A 27,136-nucleotide genomic window follows, 5' to 3' on the forward strand; every position below is an offset into this window, starting at 1 on the left:
TGGCTTTGTTAGCTCGTGGTTATGCTGAATAACATGAGACACCACCTCAAACTGTCCTTCTTTATTCACTTTTGCTCTTATGCATGCCTTGCAATTTGATCTTGTAATGGCTACTTGTCTTGGCTTTCTTGCTTTTACATTTACATCCTCTTCATCAACCATTTCAACTAACTTTGTTTTCTTCTGACCTGAATGTCTCTTTCCCTCAGCAGAACACACATAGTTTTTCTCAGTTACTATTTTTGTGTGTTGTTTGAATCTAGTTGTATGTTTTCTTATTGAAAATCCCAGTATAGCAGCATGTTTTTCATACAATTCCAAAATTTCTTCAAAAGTTTCTCTTACCACACCAACAAATGATCCTCTAAGATCTAAACCAGAAGCATCAATTGGATTTGTATCTGTTATTTAATACAAACAAATCAGATAATAACCACAGCCAGCATAAAAAAGGGTAACATTCGTGTGAAAATAGGGTAACTTTTAAGCATGAAAAGGGTAACATTTGGACATTCAAAGGGTTACTTTTTGCATACAATCTGAGTGTAACATTTGTGCATAAATAGGGTCACTTTTAAGCATGAAAAGGGTAACATTTAGGCAATCAAAGGGTTACTTTTTGCATGCAATCTCAAAAGTTCTGCATTCAATCTGAGGGTAACATTTAGGCATAAATAGGGTCACGTTTATGCATAAAAAGGGTAACAATTATGTATTCAAAGGGTTCTTTTTAGCATACAATCTCAAAAATTTATAGAAATTACCTTCAGTTGCATTTGTTTTGGTTGTTTGTTCTGAATTTGAATCAATTGATTTATCAGGAACCACTTGATTTTCAGCATTGTGTATTGCGTCTTCTGCATTATCAATTGCTTCTGCATTGTCTGGATGGTTGAATATTGGTACGAATTCATCTCCAAAACAATAAGTTTCTTCTTCTTCTATAATCGATCGATTTAAATCGATTTCAAATTCAGTCTCAACTTGCCTCTGTTTTTGTAGCAATTCGTGAATCAGATTGCTGCATTTTGTTGTATCGAAAGTCGAATTCTCCATTGATGATCGATTTCTGCAATTTGTAAGTTTTCTCACCTTTTTTCTCCTCGATTGATGATCGAATTCTTCTATTTGTGCGTTTTCTCACCTTTTTTCTCCTTTATTGATGATCGATTTCTGCAATTTTTGCGTTTTCTAACCTTTTTTCTCCTCGATTGATGATCGTTTTTTGCAATTTTTGCGATTTCTCACTTTCTCTCTCCTCCATTGTTCTGCGTTTTCTCACTTTCTCTCTCCTCCATTGTTCTGCGTTTTTTTTATTTAGGGATAAAATTCCGTGATTTTAAATTAAGCTATTTTAAAAAAAAAAAAAAAAAACAATAAAGAAGTTGCACGTGAGAAAAACCCGATGTACAGTAAAAATACTGTACACCGGGTACATGCAAATGGAGTTGCTTTTTTTTAGCCTATCAGATCTGATTTGAATTTATGTAGTAACTTTTAATTACATATGATATAAACTTATTTTATTGATCTAAATTGATAATCAAATTGACTCAAGATTCTTGCTAGATTCATAATTTACGAAACTAAAAATATTTAACGATAATCATCACCTTAATTACTTACGTTATTAAATAATTGCTTATAATAGCGCAATTGGAATAGTCACTTGATGAGTTAGTTACTAAAAAAAACCGACTGTAAAAAGAAAAAGAGCCAGCTGTTAGATGCTCTTACAAGATGACGACCTCTAATCCAATTTAAAGACGACACGTGTATCAATTTAGCATCTCCAATTTATTTCTCCCATAAAAATAAGTACACCGTATCTTACCATGAAACCCACCCTATCATATCACACCCCAAATAAATAAATAAATAAATAATTCCCAAAAAAATTGAAAGAAAACGTCTCTGAGAGAAACTACCCGCCCTCCGCAAAAAAACACGAACCGTTCTTTCTCTCTCTTCAATCCCGCTTTTACTTTCTCTCTCTAAAATTACTCACTTTCTCTCTCTATTTTCTCCGCCCTTCCTTTCGACAGCGAAATCGAACTCTGAAGAAAAAACAAAATATTCCGCCCAAAAAAAATAAAAATAAAAATAAATCAAATCGAATCGAAACCCTAACCCTAAATCGCAAAACTTATCCTCTTCTTCGTCTTCCTCTTCGCGTTTAATCTCTTCCTTTGATTTCATTTCTGGCTTTCTCTCTCATCAATTTTTGTGGAAGGAATCTCGATTTTTTTGTATTTTGTTATTGAGAAGGTGGCGAAAAATTAGGGTTAGGGTTAGGGTTTGTCGATGGAATTTCTGAGTGGTGGTGGAATTTGATGAACGATAATAGCCGATGTCAGGGACGAAGGAGGATGATGGGTAGGGGAGCCGAAGGAGGCTGTGGAACGGAGGAGAAGCCGTGTCCGGTTAGTCGGAGTTCGCCGCCGGCGAGTTCTCCGGTGTCGGCGTCGGTGACTTCGCCGGAAAAGTTGGGAGGTGTTAATTTAGTTGTAGACTTTTATTCGCAAGCTTTGAAGGCATTGTCGGAGCGGTCACCGTTTGATTCTGATGAGGTTTTGGCTAAAACTGTTGCCACACTCCCTAGTGGGTTGGCAGGGTTGTTGTCGAAACAGTCTGATAGTAAGAAGAAGCATAAGCGGCCACATTCGGAAGCCAAGTCGTCTCGAAAAGGGTCTACCGAGAAGTCTAAGAACTCTGCGTTGTGGACTGAGCTGGAGGATTACTTTAGGGAGCTGACATTGCAAGATATTGAGAGGTTGCATCGATTCTCTACTTCATTTGATTCATTATTGGATAGTAGTAATTCACTCTTAAAAATTCCAGCTTTAGGAAATGGTTTTAGGAGTAGTGGTAATAATAATGATGATATCAAAAAGGTGGAAAATGGGGATGCTGATATTCCTGCAGCTGCTACGATTAAGGAGGAGGAAGAGGAGGTGGTTTTGGATGCTGATGTTCCAATGCCAGATGCTGGAGGCTTGCAAGATAAGGTGGAGGATGACAAAGATATTGATAAGCTGCCGGATGTTAAAACCGAGGATGGAAATAGTGATAGTTTGAATGTAGTTGAGAAGGGTCCATCGCCGGAGTATACATTGCCGTCTTGTAGCAGCATAGAATGGGTTTTAGGTTCTAGGAACAGGGTATTGTTGACGACAACACGTCCTACTAAGAAAAGAAAGCTTTTGGGTGCAAATGCAGGGTTGGAAAGACTTATTGTTGCTCAGCCTTGTGAAGGAAGCTCCAGTTTATGCCATGTTTGTAGTATGGGAGATTCAGGAGACCAATTGAACCAGTTGGTTGCTTGCAATTCATGTAAAGTTGTTGTTCACCAGAAGTGTTACGGAGTGCTAGGAGAGACTGATGGCTCTTGGCTGTGTTCTTGGTGTAAAAACATTGTTGATGCTCAAGCTGGACCTGCCCCAGGAAGTGATAGACCATGTGTTTTTTGTCCAAAGACTGGAGGGGCTTTGAAAGCTATTCAGAATGCAGGGAGGGGAAACGACGGCTCTGCTGAGTTTACTCACCTGTTTTGCAGTATGTGGATGCCAGAGGCTTACATAGACGACACCAGGCTGATGGAGCCAGTTTTATGTCAGGGAATGAAGGATGTTCGGGGAAAGTTAGTATGTAATCTATGCAAATTGAAGCTCGGTTCATGTGTCCGATGCAGTGATGGTATGTTTAGCAGCTTGCTTAGTTATGTTGCTCTGTTACTGTTTCACTATAATGAAGCTTTTATAGAATGGTGTATGGAATTATTTTCAATGCAGATTTTATATCAGTGATTTGGGCAAACCATATTGATGCAATATTTTCTCATTCAACTGAATCATATCTACTTGAATTGGTGCCATGTTATACTTTCTCAAGCCTCACAACCTTTTTCAAGTAAATGTGGAGGAATTTGAGACTTCTAAGTAGATGACTTGTATATTCACTCCGTCTTGCGTGTGTTGATATAAGCCTAAAAAAGACAAAGAAAATTGTATTTATATTTCATCTAGCACCTATTTCAACTATGCAGAGAGAACGCCATGCTAGCGATCTTCTAAGTTTGATGCGGTAAAATAAACTAATCTTTAAACAATCGTCATGCTTATATGATAATGCGCAACATCGTTCATAAATCTTTAGATAAAGTAGACAACATTTTAATTTTGTGTCTGGATGAGTTTTATGGGCTTGGAGACTTGGAATGAGAGGAGTGGTGATATAAACGTAAATGGTTCTTTTCTTAGTTGGTGTGCTTCTCAAAACTCTTCATACAGTGAAAGAGTTATCTTTAAAGGCTCGTTAGACACCTTTTCCTACTGATAAGGTTTTTTACTTGTATGAGAGGCCTTTACTCGGAATTTTGATTTTTTGGCGCTTATACTTTTGGCTTCGTGTAAAAAGCTTGGTTTTTGGATTAATGTATTATAATTTCCTTTCAATTCCTCAAATATTCCTTAAGATGTACTAGTTTGGCGAGCGTTTTGATGGATACTTAATGTTATGGAAACCAAGTATCTGGAGCTTTTGTTTAGTTTTTCCTGTTTGGAGGGTTGGCATTTATTGTGCCCTTGTCATTCTTTGGATTCTGTTTTCTGTTTGCTTACTGATCTTTAGTTTGTTTGACCTTGTTTAATTAATTTTTTCATGTTTCTGATCAAATTCCTGATTACAAAAAATAAAAGCCTTTCAATTGTTGAATTGAGAATTGGATACTTAAAGCACAAGTGAGTTCTTTGGATGTACTTTGCTCTGTTTAGAGGGGAGGTTATCTTTGCTTTTTTATACTGAAAAATCATGCTGCTGACGTGGTGAGAGCTAGGATAGGTAGTAGAGAGCAACGCGTGTTCTATATTCTTGGATATTTCCGTCTTTAATATCTATACAGTTTTTTTCTCCACTAAGGTCTTGTTTTTCTTGAGGCTTTTCTAGGGCTGGAATGTGCTTTGAATGAATGAATGCAATTATTTCTGTACCAAAGTCTTTATGCTTGAATACTATAAAATGTCTCCTGGTGAGGTATGTCTAAGCTGCATAAACTGTTGTAGGTTGGGTTATCTGTTGTTTAGATTGTGCTGGTTTGAGTTTTCCTTAGCATAATAGTTGCTCTCTATAGCACATTTATTAATTGGTAACTAATCTGCAGTCTTACCATCATAGACATTTCCTGTCATATTGTTGTCTATTGTATTCCAGTTTTACATTTTGAAGGTGCAATTTATTGTGCAGGGTCATGCAGAACTGCATTCCATCCTCTTTGTGCTAGGGAGGCAAAACATAAACTTGAGGTCTGGGGAAGGTTTGGCTGCGATGATGTAAGCAAGTTTTAAATTTGAATCTGGAATTGTATATGTGCTGGTGTCAAGAATATATTTTTGCTGCTTAACTACAAGTATCAGCCTATTTGATGATGGCTGAAACTGCTTTATTTTGTTTTCTTGACAGATTGAACTAAGGGCTTTTTGTGCTAAACACTCTGGGAATTTTAATCCTGATGATAGTGTTGCCTTAGAGAGTCATGAACAGAAGCATGCTGTTGGCAGTGATTTACTTGGTTCCTCAATTGAACCAGCTTCATTGCCTGAGAATAAAATTAAGAAACTCAAAATAGGCTGTAAAAATGGAGATAAAGTTACTTTACAAATTGGAGTAGCAGATGCTGATTCTAATAATTTGGGAGAAAGAGAGTGGAAGGACCAGGGACAAGATGCGAACTCCAACACGAAGCTTGAATCAGGATCAGGTGACGGGGAGAAGTCAAGTGATATGGGCTTAGGGGGTGCATGTGAGGATGTCAAGACATCTCGCCTTCTTGATATTGGCTTGGTTCTTAAGAAGGTGCGTGCTATGAGTTTCACTTTATTAGCACTTTGTTGGAGTTCTGTTTGTATTCCATAGATTTGTTGTAACATGTTTTTCCCCCCCTTTTCAGCTAATAAATCGTGGAAAAGTTAGTTTGGAACAAATTGCTTCTCAAATTGGCATCTCAGAGGATTCTTTGGCAGCAAGGCTCACTGTAATTTCCAGTTCTTTTTTATGACAATTTATGGATCAGATAGAATATGAATTAAGCTTGACGTACATTATCTATCTTCATTCTATAAAGTTACACTTATAATTAAATGCTCATTGGGGTCTGTGACAATCAAATTGCTACTGCAGGACAATCAGTTAAGCCCTGATCTGTACTTCAAGCTATTAAAGTGGCTTAAAGGTCGTTCTTACCTGGATACCGCAGCAAAGGACTGGAGAGAGAAACTTCGCTGCTTGATGCCATCAGAAGCTGAGTTAAATACTGATGATAGGACTGATGGTGTTGCTTTGAGAGACTTTGATATTTCAGATGATGTTCCTGTCAAGTCAGTTCCTCCTAGGAGGAGGACAGTTGGAAATATCAGAATTCTGAATGAGGACAAAGAAGTATCCTTGTGCAATGATAAAAGACTGGTGAATGGCGCATCAACTAAGGAGGCAACAGAACATGAAGATATGAATGATCATGAAAAACCGAGTAAAGATTCAATTTCAGATAGCATTGAAGAGGTGACATCTTGTATCATTGTGCTGTCGATTTCTTTATGTTAAGTGTATTATGTTCTGGTTTTGGTTGGCTATTGATTTTTAATATTATGGGTCAATTGAGTTAGTTTCCTTTTCTTTGCAACATTATTACTTTTATTTCTTGTATCAAGAATCACTGATAAGTCTGCATCCTACTTTATGTTGTCTTATTCATAAAGACATTAGGGTTGAGATCTGTGATGGAGTTGGTATTTGATATCTTCACTGTAAAGTATTTTCACATTCAGAATTTTAAAGTGTTTTAGTAAGTATTTGGTTGGTCTATGTTTTATATCCAAGCTTAATAGTAGATGTAGGTGATAGTGGGTAATCTATACCCCCTTTTGCCCCAATTTAATTGTCACCCTTCATTTTATGGCATCGGCCCACTAATATTTACGCCCGCATTAATTCTCTCTTTTCACCACCAAAAGTTAGGGCTCTACCCCTTCTCTCATTTAATTATTTCTTTTTTTCCACTATCTCCTATAACATGTACTTTTTTATTAATTTGATAAGCCCATAACAATTTATTGCTTACAAGTTTAGCTTGCACAACAATTGAATTTATATAGAGTACGGGTTAGAGAGAAAAAGTAGATAGTAGGTAATTTCTATTGAGAGAGAAGTAGATGTAAATTCCTGTGGTTAAAGACAGCAATTAATTGTATGTTGAGAGAGAAAGTAGATTTGACTCATGTAATTAAAGAGAAGTGGTAATTGTATATTGTGGAGAGAAATGAAAATGTTATTGGAGGCAGTCCTTTTCTTGAAATAGGAGTCCTTTAGTCAGAAGTTGGTATTGTAATTGGGACTATGACAAATAGTATGAGGGTCAAATGAAGAGAGAGAGTGCCTAAGAGCAATATACTACGCAAAAGAATCGGTCAAGAAAGCATGGAAGATTGTTGATACGCCTTTTGTATGTTTGGTTCTTTACTGTGAAGGACGTTCTTTATAGGCATTAAAGTAAAGTTGTCGTCATAGTTGCCATTAGTTAAAATTGGTTTCCCATGTGCTTCCTGTCCAGATGTTTCATGATCTCAAGTTGTAAGTTAAAGAAAACGTGAAGACACTCTATAGTTTTCAGCATGTTGAGTATCACCTTTTCATGTTTAAAACTGGTGGTAACCTTTATTATTATAAGATTCAATGAGTATATTGTTGTTGAAATTGGCTATATTATCTTTTTGCAGATTATGGTTGATACTAATGGTGTTGAACGTCCAATGGCAGATGCTTCGCCTACATCTGATAGTACGTTGTTTCTTTTAAATGTAATTGTTAATTATTTTCTGGTATATAAGTCAAAATTATTGAATAAGACCACTAGGTATAATTAATTGGTTTCTGGTAAACTATGTATGTCCAGTATTTTTGTTTTCTTGATCTTGCTTCTTAAACTTCGGTAGCATTAATCTTTTAAAATTTTTATAAGTATTTTATAAAATAGTTTGTGCTGTATTGACTGCTAGCTAGCTTAATGGCTGACACATATTGTTCAGGTATTATATTGAAACCAAACAGCCATTGTGATGTTGATTATAATGGAGCAGAAGATGGTACTTCTTCTGGAAAGAGTTCATTATTAGATTTGGACCAGGATACTCCTTCCTGCTCTTCTGTTTATACAGTTGGCTATTGTGATGGGTAAGCCTTCTTGTCTAACTATTAATTTTCAGTTTATCACATATATGGTTCTTGTGTCTCTTTGAGTTCACTTTACGAGAATCTTTGTGCTTGTTATAGGCTTAGAATGTATTTTCCTCTTCATTTGGGGTGAATTGTTTAGTGAATCTCATTTTACAATGCAGAAATAGTGAACCTGGAATCAATTCTTCTGTGCACCCTTACATCCAGAAGAAATTAGATGAAGTGCAAAGTTGGCTTAGTCGAAGAACTCCTGATATTAATGGTTGGGTTTCATTTTTCTGTCTGTGCTCAATTTCTGAAAGTAGGATGAATGTAAACTTTACTTGTATTTGTAGGCTGTATAGAACTGGAGTCTTTGGCTATGGAGCAGACTGTAAATGCTGAAAAGAATGTTTCAGTATGTGATGACGATGGTGGGAAAAGAGAAGTGAAGACTGATGAGATGGGTGTTTCTGACCTATCCCCGGAAAATGAATTGGAAGGAGAAATAATCTTTTTTCAGAAGCAGTTGTTATGCAACACTGTTGCTCTGAAGCATAAGAGTGGTCAGTTCCTTGTTCCAGTAGTATTGTTTTGAGGGTGATTTGATGTCTGATTTACTGTTTCATCATTGACATTGTCTTTCGAGTCCTTTTTTGATTCTGCTTTTCAATGTTTGTTTTCATTTCGTCAATTGCTGGGTCATTTAATTTGGTCATCATTTGGTGCAGATCAGCTAGTTTGCAAGATTGTCAATAGTTTGCCAAATGAAATGGATTCAGTAAGGAAGCGTAGATGGGATTCTGTTCATGTTAACCAGTACATATATGAGCTTAAAGAAGCAAGGAAGCAGGGTAGAAAGGAGAGAAGGCACAAGGAAGCCCAAGCTGTACTGGCTGCTGCCACTGCTGCTGCTGCTGCTTCGTCTAGAGTTTCGTCTTTGAGGAAAGACATTGTTGATGAATCTTCACAGCAAGAGGTTTTAAATTACAAGCCATTCTATTTGTTGGTTGTCATGTAGTAGCCGTTCTGCAGTATTCCCTTTCACTTGTTTACTTATCGATGTCTTATCATTTACCCTTTCAGAATCTATTGAAGGTGGATAGTGGCAGGGTTCGTGGAAGCCTATCATCACTGTCAGTCCCCCGCACAAAGGTGTCCAACCCTACCTTGGATGCTCCCAAGGCAAAATCAGACGGATACTCTGATGTGTTTCAGTTTTCTTCTGGGACACCAAAGGAACATCCAAAATCATGTGACATATGCAGACGCTCTGAGAGTTTACTGAATCCTATATTAGTGTGTTCTAGTTGTAAGGTATGCCTAATTTAAATTATTTTATTCCTGTGGACTGTATTCTACTTATTTAATTGTTGTGACATATTTCCTTTTTTTTGTTGTTTTTTTTTTGGGGTTTATCAGGTTGCTGTTCATTTAAATTGCTATCGCAGTGTGAAGGAATCTACCGGTCCTTGGTATTGCGAATTATGTGAAGAATCATTTTCATCCAAGGTTTCTAGAGCTACCATTAATTCTTGGGAGAATTCAAATCCTATCGAAGAATGTGGATTATGTGGGGCTTCAGATGGTGCATTTAGAAAATCAAGCAATGGTCAATGGGTCCATGCATACTGTGCTGAGGTAAAATATCTTAACTTTGCTGTTATTTGCTTGTTTCTCTTACAAGGCTCTAATGGATTTCTGCTATTGCTATATATCGGTGTAGTGGGTGTTTGATTCAACCTTCAAAAGAGGTCAGGTGTCTCCTGTAATAGGAATGGTATGTCTCCAGACTCTTTGAAATCAGTTCTACTGACATCTTCCGTGTCTATGTTTTATAACGAGTTTCCTATGATTTAGTTTAATATACGGTCTAAAAGGTTATTCCTTGTATTTGTTGTCTTTTAGCACTTGATAAATTTGCAACTCTTTTGATGTCAGGAAACAGTGCCGAAGGGGAATGACATGTGCTGTGTCTGTCATAAAAAATTTGGTGTCTGCATAAAGGTGAATGTCTATGAGTTTTTATGGCACGCTAGGATTGAGAATAATATATTAAAGGTGTAATGAAGGCAAAATATTGAGATTGATGGTATGTGGTAATAATTGATGAGGGTGTGAGAACTACTACCCCCATTTTAGGGGTACTATATTACCCTAGTGTGGTGGTGGGTAACTATTTACCCCAAAATTAGGGAAATAATTCCCTCATACCTCCCTTCTTATACAATTACAACCTCGTTCCTTCTAGAACCATCTTCTTCCCTTTCTTGTTTTTGTCTTCTATTATTCCCTTGATACATTATTCTCAATCCAAACATGCTCTAAGTAGAAAATTGTGCTTTGACTTATGCGGAGGCTGTTAAAATCTGACTTTCCTTTCACACTTGCTGTGTAGTGCAATTATGGCAATTGTCAGTCTACATTTCATCCATCATGTGCCAGATCTGCTGACTACTATATGTATACCAAATACATTGGTGGAGGCAAGATGCAGCATAAAGCTTATTGCAGTAAGCATAGTTTGGAGCAAAGGACAAAAGTAAAGTCTAACCTATATTTCTCTTGACTTTTCCTTGTTTTTCTCTTTAATTTTGTCGTGACTAGTTCCTCATTATTTGGTAATCAGGCTGAAACTCAGAAGCATGGTGCTGAAGACCTAAAAATTGTTAAGCAACATCGGGTGAGTCGGAGAAATTTTTTGCATTGTTTATCGCATATGCTCTTGTTGCTTGTTATGATATTGTCTATTCTCAACTGATTGGTTCCTGAAGATTTACCCATTTAATTTTATTTTTTTTTGGTAAATTTGCTCTTATACACTATCTGTTGACCCTGTTAGATTTACCACATTGCAGTTTCTCTCTCCTGTGTGGGTGGGCCTTGTCTGTTGTTCCCTTAGCTCTTAGAATTTTTCTTGCAAGTGTTTTGTGACATGATTTTTTTTGTTTTTTTGCCTATGTCGTGGTTATAATTGCATGATGTCATTGTCATAGGTCAGTGATTTAGTCTCAACAGTTTAGAATCACTTGACAATTGAATGTGTAAAGGACCTTGCAGATTCAACTTTATACAATGCGGCACTTTTTCCACAATATTGGACTGTGGATAAAGGCGGCTTAATTTTTTTTTTTAAAACCCCTGTAATTGTTGTCAGTCATGATGTCTGCTCTGACTGGCTTACTGAGACGCATCATTTTTACAGCTCTTTGCACTTCGAGGCTGGTTAATTGGTATTGTTTCTGAATTTTTGGTTCTAAACCTTCCTGTTACTTTGAAGATGTTCGTTGTAAATTTTCTTCCAATTTGTGCACGTGATAACTTCTATAGATTTTTGATTGTTTTATTTTCTCAGTTAGAATATCTGGTGGAACTTTTGGTAGGGTGCTCCTTTATTTTCTCATTGTGGACTTGTGGGCATGGAACAATGACTGCTGATTTTTTCATGCACATTTGTGTTTTTGTACTTATCCCGATTGAAAAATGTTGCCTCAATGCATGTGACTAGATCAGTTCATTTTATAATCATAGTAAATTTTTAAACGAAACTAATATGTTTGTTTTGGTCAGGTTGAGCTGGAAAAATTACGTCTCCTTTGTGAGAGGATTGTCAAACGGGAAAAGTTGAAGGTAATTGAGATTTAGTATGGAGGGCCTTTATGTTGCTTTGCAATTTTTATCATTATTTTTTTTGTTTTTGCTTTAGACTATTTTAGTTTCTTGGATAGCAGCTGTATGGTTATTACATAAATGGTGGTCGTAGGTCCAGTTTATAAAACTAAGTGAATTCTCATTGGATGGTGGGGTGTTACCAGTTTGATATCAGCCATTTCATGCAAGTAATTGGTATTTGGCATTTGCTGTCTTTGTTACTAGTTTTGCATATGAATCTTGTTTATTTTGTGTGAGCTATTGGAGATGTCAATTATTTCTTTGATTTTTTTGTAAGAGGCAATCCAGGACTATTTTATTTTGAGTTCCTGACCAGTTGTATGGATTGCAGCGAGAATTGGTTATTTGCAACCATGACGTTTTTGCTTCGAAACGAGATTCTTTGGTTTTCTCCATGCTTGTACAACGTCCCTTCTCATCTCATGAAAGTTCGGACTCGGCTACCACATCCCTTAAGGGGCATGGTTCTAGGTCATGCAGCGATGCAATGCAAAGATCTGATGACATAACTGTTGATAGTGCATTATCAACAAAGCGGTGTATCAGGATTCCGCTGTCTATAGATAATGATCAAAAAACTGAAGTTAGTTCAACATCACGCCATCATGTACCAAAGCCGCCAGACAGGGGTTCGTTTGCTGGGAAGCAAATTCCTGTTAGAGCAGCCTTGGCAAGTCGTGATTTCTCACAAAGCATGGATAATACATTAAATTCTAGAAAGGTACTTAATGTTTTGTACTTTTATTGTTTATACTTCTACCAACTGTTCTTTCTCACTTTAGTAGAGTTCTGTCAGTTGGCTCACAACTACTTTAATACTGGGAGGTTGTTTTTGATAAGAATATGGTTGATGCTTTTTATTTCTATCCGTGGATATTCTGAATTATGAAATCTCCTCTTTTATGTTAAAGCTGCATAATATTCTTTAGCGTCGTAGTCCTCCTCAAAACTCAAAAGCTATATTTTTTATTGGAAGACTTGGAGCCTAGTTGGTACTTTTTCAAGGAATTTGCCTTTATGTTTAATGTTGTATGCTATTTGATGCCTGTATGCAGCACCTTGAAACATTTGAGAAGGAGCTGGTAATGACTTCTGACCAAGCATCTTTGAAAAATAGGCGGTTACCAAAGGGATATATCTATGTTCCTATTGATTATCTCTCCAATGGGAAGCCGGTCAGGCACAATTCTGTTGAAAGAGAAGACGTAGATGATTAGATTGGTGAGGTTTTTACTCCATGGCTTCTGCTTCTGGGTGAAATATCATGGCTTACACTGTTCTTGATGCTCATGTGGTTGCATTTGTCCTAGCATGAGCTTCAAATTGATGCCTGGAAGAAGGTTTGGGCTTCACCTCGTGACATGAAGTTCTTGTTTGTTTAGAGAAATTTTGGCATCATTTGTTGTATATTCGTTCTCAGGGCAATTGTACAGTGGGTGAGGGTTTGATCTTTGATTTGTTTTACGGGGCCTCAAGTGCTTCCTTCCTTTATATTTCCTGATAGCAAGATGCTTCTTTTACTTTGCCTTTGTAACTGTAAGCAAGCTAGAAGGATACACCTGCTGCTAATGTTTTGTAAAGTTAGTGTATATATCCTATAGTGCTCCGAAGTAATCGCTCGGACATCAGATCAATACAAAAATTAAATTATTTTTCTGACCACTCTTGATCGAGCTCTTAGTACATTCGTGTATTTCTTTGCACCTGTATATGTTATTTTTTTTAAAAAATTATTTATTTTGATGCACTCTTTCTATTGATCCATGTGTCAGACTGTCAGTTTTATCTTTGTGGAGCCTCAATCTTGATAAAATCAGCAAGTTAAGTTCAATCTTGGCATTCTAGCTAATTTGTGAACTTTATTTGCTGGTTGTCATCTAATTGTGATCTGAAGGCCTCTATTATAGTTGAATGACGCAGACTTGGAGATCGGTGGAGATGCTCAGCTGCTTCATGTTACCTTTCGTTTTTTGATATTGGAAGAATGTTGCCCATGGTGGTGTTTTTGATGGTTTTATATGAAATCTGTGTTACTATCATTTTGAAGTAGTTGCACAGAAGCTGCTGCAGTTTCCTTGGATCATTACAGTTCTCTGAGTAGCTGGGATTAGCTTCTGGTAAGAAGTGTTTTTAACTTTTTTCTTTGAATCTGTTCCTATGTAGAAAATTGGTGCGAGTCTGGTTTATCTGTTTAGGAAATACCAGGAAGATATTAAGTGACGATTATCTCAATTTTGCTTATTATAGTCTTCCATTGCTTAATCCTGAGTTCATTTGTGTGAGCATTGCGTAGGCTTTCTGAGAAAGATCAGGGTGCTCTCATATTCTTTCTGAGAATGATCAGGGTGCTCTCATATTCCTATCGAATTTTGCGCTTCTTTGGCTGCGTAATTCTCGGCGCGTTATTACTTCTACATTTTGGAAGTACGAAATAAAAGATACGGAGTTTTTTTTTTTTTTTTTGACAAAGACGGAGTATGTTCTTATATACATATAGTTCTATGCGAAATGTCTTTCCGTTGGTTTTGGCCGGCAAATCATTGCATAATGCTAACATATTAATTTTTTTTTTTTTAAACAAAACATGTTTATACCTTGTTAAGAAATTTCGTTTCAGATGCAAAATACAAACTAGGGCCGTTATTTTCAAGGCTGTAGTTTTCAGCGATATATGCGGGAGATGCTCCACAGTGCAAGATCTACTCGATGACCGTAGTTTTTATGAAGGAAAATTCTATTTGATTCAATATCTTACGTATTTGTTAACGTTGAATCAATATTGTAGATGTCGTATGACTTTTAATCAATGAAATATTTTTGCTATTAAAAAAAAAAAATTGTTGGATTCGAATGGGAAAATGGGATTAAGGTTTGATTTAACTTTAATTTTATGAGAACCAAATATTCTCACAAAATATAGGAATTTGTTTACCTAAACCCACTAGTTAAGTAGAAATTCTTGTGAATAATATTTGATTTTGGGACTTTCTACTTCCTATATAAATCAAATGACCACTAGGTGTTTTAACTTTTATTTTTTTATTTTTATTTTTTTATTTTGCTATTTCATCGTCTTAAGTTAATGTCAATTGATATAATTAAATTTGGAATAATCACTATTGCGCAGAACTCTATCTCGTGAAAATCTCTTAACATTTTACTTATAAAAGTTATAAACTCGATAACCCTTGACATTGGCCTTGTTTGGTAATTGGCTTTTAGTTGGCTTTTTGGTTGGCTTTTGGCTTTTTCTTTTGGTCAAACAGCCAAAATACTTGTTTGGTAAATGGCTTTTCAGCTAGGTGAAAAAGCCGGCTTTTCCGCCAAAAACAAAAAGCTAGTGTTACTAGCTTTTTGGTTTTGGCTTTTGGCTTTTCATTAAACAAATTACTTTTTATCCTTAATTATTAATTAATAATTATTAATTATTAATTATTAATTATTAATAACTAATAATTAATAATTAATAACTAATAATTAATAATTAATAACTAATAATTAATAATTAATAATTAATAATTAATAATTAATAATTAATAATTAATAATTAATAATTAATAATTAATAATTAATAATTAATAATTAATAATTAATAATTAATAATTAATAATTAATAATTAATAATTAATAATTAATAATTAATAATTAATAATTAATAATTAATAATTAATAATTAATAATTAATAATTAATAATTAATAATTAATAATTAATAATTAATAATTAATAATTAATAATTAATAATTAATAATTAATAATTAATAATTAATAATTAATAATTAATAATTAATAATTAATAATTAATAATTAATAATTAATAATTAATAATTAATAATTAATAATTAATAATTAATAATTAATAATTAATAATTAATAATTAATAATTAATAATTAATAATTAATAATTAATAATTAATAATTAATAATTAATAATTAATAATTAATAATTAATAATTAATAATTAATAATTAATAATTAATAATTAATAATTAATAATTAATAATTAATAATTAATAATTAATAATTAATAATTAATAATTAATAATTAATAATTAATAATTAATAATTAATAATTAATAATTAATAATTAATAATTAATAATTAATAATTAATAATTAATAATTAATAATTAATAATTAATAATTAATAATTAATAATTAATAATTAATAATTAATAATTAATAATTAATAATTAATACTTAATAATTTATAATTAATAATTAATAATTAATAATCAATAGTTAATAATTTATACTTATTAATAAATAATCAATACTTATTAATTAATAATTAATAATTAATAATCAATAATTAATAATTAATAATTAATAATTAATAATTAATAATTAATAATTAATAATTAATAATTAATAATTAATAATTAATAATTAATAATTAATAATTAATAATTAATAATTAATAATTAATAATTAATAATTAATAATTAATAATTAATAATTAATAATTAATAATTAATAATTAATAATTAATAATTAATAGTTAATAATTAATAATTTATAAATAGTAATTAATAATCAATAATCAATAGTTAATAATTTATACTTATTAATTCATAATCAATACTTATTAATTAATAATTTATAATTAGTAATTAGTAATAAAAAATTAGTAATTAATAATTTATAATTAGTAATTAATAATCTATTATTAGTAATTAATAATTAATAATTATTATTTAATAATTAGTAAATTAGTAGTTATAAGTACTTAAAAATTAATAGTTAGTACTCCGTAATTAGTAATTATTAGTACTTAATTATTAATAACTAGTAATTAACAATTGTTAGTAATATGTAATTAATATTAAGTGCTTAATAATTAGTAATTAGTACTTAATAACTAGTAGTTTATAATTAATAATAAGTAATTATAAATTAGTAGTTAATATTTTGTATTAGTAATTAATAATTAATAATACTGATAATAAATGTATAAGAATACATAATAATGCCCTTTAAGGTTGTTTTGCATAGTTATAGCCAATATCTAACAGCTGATTTTACCAAACATGTTTACATACAATAAATAGTCAAACAACCACTACAAACAGCCAATACTAACAGCCAGTCAAACAAGCCAAGTTGAACAGCCAGCAGCCAACAGCCAACAGCCAATTGCCAAACAAGACCATTGTATTTGGGGCGAGCTAATCATTCTCACCTTCCACACTCTTCCAGTGCACCAATAACAAAAACAAAAACAGCACAAATTAACCGATCACTAAAAAAAAGAGAAAGAAAAGAAAAAAGAAAAAGAACAAAAAAAATGGATGTACCGGAGCTACTGGCGATATTCGGGCCGGGTATCGCCGGCGCCGTATTCGGGGCGGGTTGGTGGTTTTGGGTCGACGCCGTCGTTTGCAGTTCCATCGCCGTCTCCTTCGTCCACTATCTTCCTGGTTATCCACCCTTTCTCTCTCTTCATTTTCTCTCTCCTCGCTTTTTTCTCTCTCTTTCAACAATCACTGATTTTAGGGTTTCTGCTTTTTCTTAATTATTAGGGATTTTTGCATCTTTGGCTGCTTTGATGTTCAATTGTGTCAGGAAAGAGGATATTGATTACTCCCCTTACGATGAAGGCGAGTGGAGGTCTGTTTTTTTTGAATTTCTGCTTCTGACTTTTTATTTTTGTCTTGCAATTTGATTACTTTTAGGGTTTTGATTGATTGATTGATTGTTATTCTTTTTTATAAAATTTTTAAGCTGAAGTTTTAGATTTGATGATTTAATTGTTCCTTCATTTATTGATTGTTTTTCTTTCTGTAATGCAGTAAAATTTTTAAGCTAAAGTTTTTGATTTGATGATTTAATTGTTCCTTTGAGTATATTTTTTGCTTTTATGTACATTCTCACCATATTTGCTTGGATACTGCTTTGTAATGTGATCGTACATTTAAATGCTCACTGGGATCATATGATGTTATCTGCATATTAAGCTATTAGCTGTGCTTGGAAAGGTGACATCTTTATTGGTTTAAGTGTTACTGCTTTATCTTATCATCATTCTGAGAACTCTTCTTGTTTGATCATGGTACGTCATTGTGTGGACAGTGATTGAGGTGATATCCCATTTGATAGTGATCAGGGAGGTTTGATTAAGTTTACTTTGCTTGCAAATGAATTGTTTGTTTTTATGGGCTGGTCTAGGATGGTATAGTCAATGATGGTACAGATGTGGATATAGATACCGAGAAAATAGCATGCAATCTTGCAGTGAACTGGGAGAGTTCTATGAGTAGTCTTTTTATAAAGTAACATGTTTGATAGGGTCGGAATAAAAGGGAAATACTTCCTCCGTTTTTTAATACTTGCAATACACACTTTTTTACGGTATTTAAGAAAAGTAGGGCTCGCATTATTTAACACACTTAAAATGGGGTCGAGAGATTGTTTGGAGTATTATTAACTATTAATTGGGTCATGAGTTTTAAATGAAGGTAATATGACAACTTTTCACCCAAAATACCTTCCAATTATAGTGTGTTGCATGTATTATGCCATTTCCATTTTAGGGAAGTGTTGTAAGTATTAAAAAACGGAGAAAGTAGGAAATATGAGTTATAGAAAAGAAATGAATTGAGGGGTTCATAACACTCTTTTAGAGAGCCTTTCCTCCCATCTGGTTGAACACTTATAACCACTCTCTAGTTTGCTTATTATAAGTTTTCTTGACAGCTATTGTTTGACAGAATGCTGTAGAACTACTGCTTGGATGTGAAATTGGATATTAACTTTGCTGCTAACCAACATGATTTTATTATGCTAATATCTTCTACTGAATGCTATTGCAGATTGAAGCTTTGGCTTTTCCTAGCTTATGTTGTATCTTTTGTATCTCTTGCGGCATCAGTTGGGTTACTTATACAAGATGCCTTGGTGCCTTCCGGACCATCAACATGGACAGGGGTTGCTGGTGTCCTGCAGTGTGTATTTGTGCTAATCAGGTCAGTATTATTTTTGTGATGTTCATTTTAATTTTCTTTTCTGTCTTTTTTGGTGTTAATAAAGTGCATTTTACACAATATGTATGTCCCATTATTTAAAGTGATTATAACCATTCTCATATTGTTGTACACTCTTCCTATTAATCCAAATACATCACGTGGAACTTAGTTGCTTTTTTTGTTTTATCAAGACCTTATAACAGCTATTAGGTTATGGAATATGCATATTTGGTATGGAGGGATTGATCATTCCAGCCAAGTGTATTAACAAGATAAGGGCTGAGTGATTTGAGTTGAGTCAAGAATGAGGTGCCTTGTCATGGAATAATGAAATGTTTTGAGCTTTAAAAGTTTAGTTTCATGAGGAACTGTTTAAGATCCATAAAGTTTAGATACTTATAATGGACGCCCTGATAGACCTTTTATTTTATTTTATTTTTGAGAGAGGGCTTTTCAACTTCATATAAGAGTATGCTGACTCTTGGTTTTACCTGATACCAGTACCCCTATCTGGGTATGAGCATCATAGCATTAGATGGTAGCTTAAGGTCATAGATTGTCTGAAAATCAAGATTGATAACTCTTGTCAATTACCTTTCATGACCAAGAACCCTCTGTGAACACTAGTTGGATATCTCAGTTAATGTTGTATGAAAGGTTTCCAAATTCTTTGCAAACATTGTTCTGTCATTTGAATCATATTACTTGTTTGAAGGTCATGTTAAAAGAATTATTTCTCTCATGTGATCTTTTCAACTGGAGGTAACCTCAATTGAAATCAGAAGAAAGCATGCTCTTAAGACCCATTGACTAGGGAACTGATTGCATTAGGTATAGTCAGTCATGCATTAGATACTAATGGAATTTTCAATAGAGAAAAATAAACCATTGGAGGTCGGAGGGGGTTGAAGGGAGAGAGTGTGCTTATAATGTGACATACTATTGGAATTTTCAATAGATAAATCATTCCACTGGAGGGGGGAGGGGGTCGAAGGGAGAGCGTGTGCTTATAATGTGATCATTGTTTGACATATGTCTAGTACTCCAATTGTTTTCAAGCCCACCTAATAACCTTATTTAGGAGACCGTGGTGATTCCCAACAAAATTGCATAGAAGTCTCCTTGATACTAGAGAAACTTCAAATGGTCACACTTGGTGAGCATTAGTGCATTACCCTGATAGACATACTGCAATTTGTGCATGAGACTTTTTTTTTTAAAAAAGTTCTCGAGTTAGAAAAATCTCAATGTGAGGCGGAGGGAAGTATATTAGTTCATTGAATGGCTGAAATAAGTATTTGCCCTTAATTCATGTAGTGTGTGTGTGTGGTCTCTATGCGTGTGTTTGTAAAGGGCGGGAGGGTGTAATGGTCAACTGGTGTGTAATATTGCTTGAGTGAAATTTCTCTCCATGAGCAGTCTGCGAAAGCCTGGAGGGATAAGCAAAAACTACAACTAATTCTTAATCCCAAAACCAAAATGATTTGGCAGCTCAACATGACTGGCTAGACTCATACTCAAGTTGATATCTTCTTACAAAGGCACTATCATAGGAACATTTTTATAATCTGTTTTTATAGCAATAGAGTAGACTTTTCATCTTCTATTTTGTAAATTAATTGTGTCAGCTGTTAACATCCTAGGATAAGGCTCATTTTATATTGGTAGATTGTAAAATGATGCTTATCATAAAATTGCGTAAGTAAATTCTGTTTTGAAGGATAGCACTCATTACTGTACATTCATCTCGAGGGACTAATGAATACTAATCAATTGTCTTCAATAGGAAGCTCCTCCATAGACCAACCAAACCCAAGATTGATTAATCTTCAAAGAAGCTATAATTCATTGTAGCAGACCTTTTCTAGGCACAGAATCTTTTATCAAAAGTTATGGGAAACTCTCTTGTTCTTTCCATTATAACCTTCATGTTTCCTTTGGGGTTATAATTGTAATATTTATTGTTTTCATAGGCAGCTATGGGACCATTGAGAGGAAATCATTCTTAAATCAACAAATTACTGATGCAAGATTGGTGAACGTAACCTTCAGTTATTAATTAAATATATTGAATGATTAGGGAAATTTTTCATATATGATTTTTTTTTTTTTTTTTTTTTTTTTTGGTTTGCACCAGATGATTGGCACTAGGAGGCAATACATACTAACCTGATAGCCTCATCACCTCAAGCTATCCTAGGAACATTGAGGTTGTCTTGAGGCGCACTCCTCAGTTAATTTTTATTTTTAACTCCCTTTGTAATGAACTGAGTTCGGTCACCCAGTGATTTCAGATTTTAAACAGCAAACTAATAAAGGTGAAAGCTTTAAATTGATTGATAATAGTAAAAGGGTCACAAACGATAATTTAATAGCTTAAGGCTATTAATCTTCGAAAGTGAGTTTAGCTCACAACTCTCCAGAATGGCTTTAGGCCATAACTCTCTGAAGGGCTCATACCAAATTTCTGCCTATCTATTTTCTTCCCTTCCCTCTCTATTTATACTAAGGACTATTAACCCTAATAAACTAATGAAACTAGAATACCTATACTACCCCTCCAAGTTAGTCTATTACACCCTTTCATCCCAAACTTCTAAATAATCTCCTTTCTTTATAGAATAACATGAGGAGGAGAGTACTAAATACTCATATGCAAATTAATCTATAATCACCCTAAGCATCAAGTACCTTGTATGTTTGATGTCTATGTGCCTTTGGTTCACACCTTGGCATGAGAAACTCTTTGTGCCTAGGGTTGGTTCGTGGCTTTATAAAAAAATTATCTTGCTCTACACTGCCTATAGGCTATAGGGACTTACTTCCCTTCTCTCAAGCAGGTGATTAATTTGGAACTTGCAGTGCTTTCCTTTTCATTTCTCATTTGGGTCTATAAATTTTGTGTTAGAAAAGGTTAGTTGGAAATTCGGATTATGCAATGTTGCTCCTAGGAGAAATATGATGTTCTTGTCATATGGCTTTATGCCTCTATATCGTATGGTTCCTTATGACCCCAAGTCATTTTGGGACTAAGATTTTGTTGTTGTTTGTTGTTGTTGTTGTTGTTGTTGTTGTTGTTGTTGTATGGATTTATGCCTCTATTATGTATAGTTGTAAATGAACAATAAGTAATTTGATAATTGGGGAAACCCTGTAATTTCTTAAGGTGGTTTCAATAAGTAAAAATATGAGAAAATAAACAAGGTCTGATTCAATTTGCTTGCTCCAATTTAAGTGCTCTTGTATGTCCATTTGACTGTTGGGTATATGTGCCTGTGTGTTCTGGCTACTAAACTGCCTGCTTGAGTATGCTCTAGTAACTGCATGCATGTCTGCCCTATCAATGTTCACATTCCCATTGCTATGAATCTACCACTCTTCTGAGACTCTGATTTTAGACCTTTTTAAATACACCTGAGATTCCCTTCAAAAAAAATAAAAAATAAAATACACCTGAGATAAAGCTTTGGAGGATCAACACTCCAATTTATACTTTTACCATGCTTGCTCTGCACCTAGCAGGTTTTATATGCCATTTAGATATCTGCCATCAATTGTTGGGTACATTAAACCTATTAAGTTTTTAGTCTGCTCACAAATTTATACTCTTTTTTTGACAGTGGGCTGATCTATTGGACTTCTCATTCCGAGTAGCTGGCTACACATTGAAGGTGCTTTAAGACTTTTGTATAATTTACTTTTACTTGAATGTGCAGTAAAGTAGTTCACCTTGTGTAAATGTCTGTAATATGCTACTGGTCGTGAGCAACAAAGATGAGCCTCACAGAATTGTGTGCAACTCTGTTAGCATTGAAATCTGAAAAAAATTCCTCATTGTAGGTGGTTGGGATAATTGTTATATTTTTCTGAGCCTCGACATATAATCTTTATAAAATTGTATGCAAGTCGCTAACAAACATGCTTGCTTGTGTATCGCCTGTATTCAATTAATGTCGTGTCATAAATTAAATATGGCATTGTAAGATGATCTTACGATAATGTCATTTACAGTATTAAGGATCGTTCTTTACTTCTTTATCCCTTTCATTGTGAACAGCTATATAATCCAAAGTTATTTGTATTTGGATACTCCATGATTCTTTAGGTTCAATATCTTTTATAAGAAATTCAATTACTTGGCTAGGCAAAAATTTTGCTACAGATTTGTAGTATCGAAAAGCATGAGAGTAGATTACATGTGCTCTTGTTTTGAATTGAGAAAACAAGTGTAGTTTGTATTAAGTATTTCCCTCTACTGTATCATTTCACTTGAAAATCGCGAATAAAGCATTTGTATCAAGTACTATGTAAATACTAAATAGAAAAGCTAGTACGTTTATACCATATTTCGAATATACTCATAAGGGCTAACAAGTAACAACTCTTAACGGTCAACCAAACATTTTTTTTCTTCATACTTCATGGAAATTGTGTCAAAGATTGTCGTGTCGTGGCATTTACAGTACATCAATTAAAATTAATGTATTTACAAGCTAGATAGAGGACATTGAGAATTACAAAGATATTAATTAGGATGTTATGATTCTGTACTGTCATTTCATTACAAGGATAATTTCCTTTAACTCGCTTTATAATCCAGTGATTATGGAAATATAGGATAATGCATTTATCATAATTATTGATATGAAATCAATCAATAAATGTTGATAATAATTGACTTCATTCTAATTCCTTTCCGGAAAAAAGTTGTTCTTGCATTTATATGCCTTTATTTATTACACTAGAAATTCTCTCTTTTTACAAGGAATTAAATGTCATAATTTGGAAATATATCAACAGAATCAAATACTTCTTGTGTAAACTATTATTTCAGTAACAAACTCCAGCTATTCCTGTTTTCATGTGTACAAAAATATATTTAAATGAATGAATGTCATTGAGTTGTTAAAACGATATCAGTTAAATTTTCGAGTTTAGTGTAACGAAGATATAATCTAGCTCTTTAAGGTGATATGGAAATCTTCGGGAGGAATTTGTTTCATTTTACATGTATGATTTTTGTAATCTTCATCAATCTGCATTCACATTTCACAAGTAAGTTTCTCAAACTAGTATGTTTTGTCTTGAGATTTCTTACTAACTTATTTTCACTTGAATTTCCTTTTGTCTGAAATTTATTGGATCTACTTTTATTCTGTTTTATATTTGTAAAATGAATTGGTTATCTTGCTATAAATTTACAAGCTTTACTAGAGTAATTTCGTGTCGAAGGCTGTAAAGAAAACAAAGCCTTTATTATTTTCGATTTTATGTAAATAGGTGCTGCAATAGGAGTTAACTATGGATTGTTAGGAGATAATCTTCCACCACCAAGCAATGTTGTGGACCTCTATCGGAAAGAAAACATCCCTCTCTTAAGATTATTTGAACCGAACCCGGAAGTGCTCAATGCCCTGAGAGGGTCAGGATTAAAAGTTTCCTTGGGAGTGAGAAATGTAGATATAACCAACATTGCTATGAATGTGAATGCTGCCGTGGAATGGGTGAACACCAACGTTGTCCCTTACGCGAAAGATGTGACTATTGGATGGATCACGCTAGGCAACGAGATGGTGCCAACAGAACCCAATGCTGCGCTTATCCCTCAAGCCATGAACAACACTCTGAGTGCCCTTAACAGGGCACAACTTACTGGCATTCATGTCTCGACAGTTGTTAGTAACAGTGTACTGGGGGAATCTTACCCGCCCTCTATAGGGGACTTCAGCAATGAAACCAAGGAAATTATGAGCGCGATAGTTGGATGGCTCCAAAGCAGTAATAACCCTCTTTTCATCAATGTGTACCCTTATGCTGCGTTAGCAGCAAAACCTACAAAAATAGCATTAGATTATGCTCTTTTCAATGCCAAAAAACCTGTAATCGATGGGCAGTACACTTACACTAGCTTATTCGATGCTATGGTTGATTCATTCTATGCCGCCTTAGAGAAAAATGGAGGAAAAAATTTGGCAGTCGTCGTGTCTGAGACTGGGTGGCCTACTGCAGGAAATGAGCCTTATACAAATATACAAAATGCACAAACTTATAATCAAAAACTGATTGATAAAGTGAAAGCAACCGGAACACCAAGAAGGCCTTCGGCTTTATTAGATTGCTTTATATTTGCTATGTTTAACGAGGATCTAAAGCAAGAAGGGGCTGAACAGAATTGGGGGCTTCATTATCCAAACGCGAACCCTGTTTATCCATTGACATTCTGAGTAACATGAACAATTTCTTTCTTCTTGTGATGAAGATTAGTTTAGTTTATGCAAATCGTCGAAAATTTGTGTAAGCTGCTATATATGGCCTCAATAATTCTTAATTATGTTCTTATGAAGATCTTATGATTCTGTCATTTAATTACAAGGATCGTTTCCTTTAACTCTCTTTATAATCCAGTGATTATGGGAATATTGGATAACGCATTTATCATTATTATTGATATGAAATCAACCAATAAATGTTGATAATAATTGTCTTCATTTTTATTTCCTTCATTATAAAGTTGTATTTTCTATACTCTGTATTAACCATATGACGTGCTACTTCAAATAAATACATAATACTTGGTCTACTCTTGCATTTATATGTCTTTATTTTATACACTAGAAATTCTATCTTTTTACAAGGAATTAAATGTTAAATGTCATCATTTGGAAATATATCAACAGAATCATATAATACAATGCATTCAGATAATTATTATTATTATTACAGTAACAAACTCCAGCTATTCCTGCTGCATGATGTGTATAAATATATGTTTAAATGAATGAATGTCATTGAGTTGTTAAAACAATATCAAAAGTAACGCAGTTAAATTTTCGAGTTTAGTGTAACGAAGATATAATCTAGCTCTTTAAGTTGATATGGAAATCTTCTGGAGGAATTCGTTTCATTTTACTTGTATGATTTTTGTAATCATCTTCAATCTGCATTCACATTTCACAAGTAAGTTTTTCAAACTAGTATGTTTTGTCTTGAGATCTGTTACTAATTTTTTTTCACTTGAATTTCTTTTGTCTGAAATTTATTGGACCTATTTTTATTCTGTTACAAAGTTGTAAAATGAATTGGTTATCTTATATACTAGTAATTTACCAGCTTTACTGGATCAGAGTATTTTTCGTGTTGAATTGATTAGTTTCGATTTTTTTGTAAATAGGTGCTGCTGTAGGAGTTAACTATGGACTGCTAGGAGATAATCTTCCAGCACCAAGCGATGTGGTGAACCTCTATAAGCAAGAAAACATCCCTTTCTTAAGATTATTTGAAGCGAAACCAGAGGTGCTCAATGCCCTTAGAGGGTCAGGATTAAAAGTTTCCTTAGGAATTAAAAATACAGATGTACCCATCATTGCTACGGATGCTGTTAGTGCTTCGGCATGGGTGAACTCCTTGGTTGTCCCTTTCGTGAAAGACGTGGACATTGGATGGATCACGATAGGGAACGAGTTGGTGTCAGCAGACCCAACTGCTGCGCTTATCACCCAAGCCATGGGCAACATACAAGCTGCCCTTAACGAGTCACAACTTACTGGCATTCATGTCTCGACAGCTATTAGTGGCAGGGTACTCGGGGTTACTTACCCGCCCTCTGCAGGGGACTTCAAGGATGAATCCAAAGAAATTATGATCGCGATAATTCAATGGCTCCAAAGTACTAACAACCCTCTTTTCATCAATGTGTACCCTTATTTTGCCTTTGCATCTAGTCCTACTGATATACCATTAAATTATGCTCTTTTCAATGCAACAAACCCTGTAATTGATGGTCCGTACACTTACACTAGCTTATTCGATGCTATGGTTGATTCATTCTATGCTGCCTTAGATAAAAATGGAGGAGAAAGTTTGGCAGTCGTCGTGTCTGAGACTGGGTGGCCTACTGCAGGAAATGAGCCTTATACAAATATACAAATTGCACAAACTTATAATCAAAAATTGATTGATAAAGTGAAAGCAACCGGAACACCAAGAAGGCCTTCGGCTTTGTTAGATTGCTTTATATTTGCTATGTTTAACGAGGATCTAAAGGGGGAAGGGGTTGAACAGAATTGGGGACTTCATTATCCAAACGCGACCCCTGTTTATCCATTGACATTTTAAGTTTACATGAACAATTTCTACTTCTTGTAACGAGAATTAGTTTAGTTTATGTAAGTCGTCGAAAATTTATGTAAGCTGCAATGGCTTCAATAATTCTTATTTGTTTGTGTGTTTCTTATGTATGTTCAAATAAGAAATGACACAATGTTAGTTTCTTACCATTTCTTCTATACTTTGTTAA

General features: G+C 33.9%; 2 protein-coding genes and 2 pseudogenes across 2 annotated transcripts; all 4 read left to right on the forward strand.

Moving 5' to 3' along the window:
• Nucleotides 1-1,923: 1,923 nt before the first annotated feature.
• LOC145613145 (uncharacterized) lies at nucleotides 1,924-13,539 on the forward strand. Its single transcript, XM_081668209.1, has 19 exons — nucleotides 1,924-3,696; nucleotides 5,242-5,327; nucleotides 5,458-5,850; nucleotides 5,945-6,028; nucleotides 6,175-6,555; nucleotides 7,770-7,830; nucleotides 8,079-8,223; nucleotides 8,388-8,488; nucleotides 8,562-8,771; nucleotides 8,937-9,184; nucleotides 9,292-9,522; nucleotides 9,628-9,846; nucleotides 9,932-9,985; nucleotides 10,147-10,212; nucleotides 10,604-10,747; nucleotides 10,835-10,888; nucleotides 11,776-11,835; nucleotides 12,209-12,598; nucleotides 12,933-13,539. The coding sequence occupies exons 1-19, from the start codon at nucleotides 2,334-2,336 to the stop codon at nucleotides 13,092-13,094; spliced, it is 4,452 nt and encodes a 1,483-aa protein (XP_081524335.1). The 5' UTR covers nucleotides 1,924-2,333; the 3' UTR covers nucleotides 13,095-13,539.
• Nucleotides 13,540-17,107: 3,568 nt separating this feature from the next.
• LOC145614844 (uncharacterized) lies at nucleotides 17,108-22,870 on the forward strand. The gene is made up of 4 exons (XM_081669905.1): nucleotides 17,108-17,295; nucleotides 17,398-17,485; nucleotides 18,688-18,840; nucleotides 22,461-22,870. Exons 1-4 carry the CDS (start codon nucleotides 17,163-17,165, stop codon nucleotides 22,492-22,494), a joined length of 408 nt encoding a protein of 135 aa, XP_081526031.1. The 5' UTR covers nucleotides 17,108-17,162; the 3' UTR covers nucleotides 22,495-22,870.
• Nucleotides 22,871-23,852: 982 nt separating this feature from the next.
• LOC145613533 (glucan endo-1,3-beta-glucosidase pseudogene) lies at nucleotides 23,853-25,064 on the forward strand (annotated as a pseudogene).
• Nucleotides 25,065-25,715: 651 nt separating this feature from the next.
• Nucleotides 25,716-26,955, forward strand: LOC145613534 (glucan endo-1,3-beta-glucosidase pseudogene; annotated as a pseudogene).
• Nucleotides 26,956-27,136: the final 181 nt, after the last annotated feature.

This window comes from Chenopodium album, chromosome 25 (genome assembly GCF_948465745.1).
Source record: "Chenopodium album chromosome 25, dcCheAlbu1.1, whole genome shotgun sequence".
NCBI classification, from domain to species: domain Eukaryota; kingdom Viridiplantae; phylum Streptophyta; class Magnoliopsida; order Caryophyllales; family Amaranthaceae; genus Chenopodium; species Chenopodium album.

Bases quoted from the DNA above. Each gene is read 5' to 3' on its own strand.
- LOC145613145 (XM_081668209.1), top strand. From the start codon at position 2,334: ATGAACGATAATAGCCGATGTCAGGGACGAAGGAGGATGATGGGTAGG. The intron at 8,772-8,936 runs GTCAGTTCCTTG...CATTTGGTGCAG, and splicing joins TGCTCTGAAGCATAAGAGTG to ATCAGCTAGTTTGCAAGATT. The intron at 10,213-10,603 runs GTGAATGTCTAT...CTTGCTGTGTAG, and splicing joins AATTTGGTGTCTGCATAAAG to TGCAATTATGGCAATTGTCA.
- LOC145614844 (XM_081669905.1), top strand. From the start codon at position 17,163: ATGGATGTACCGGAGCTACTGGCGATATTCGGGCCGGGTATCGCCGGC. The intron at 17,296-17,397 runs GTTATCCACCCT...CTTAATTATTAG, and splicing joins CTTCGTCCACTATCTTCCTG to GGATTTTTGCATCTTTGGCT. The intron at 17,486-18,687 runs GTCTGTTTTTTT...ATGCTATTGCAG, and splicing joins TACGATGAAGGCGAGTGGAG to ATTGAAGCTTTGGCTTTTCC.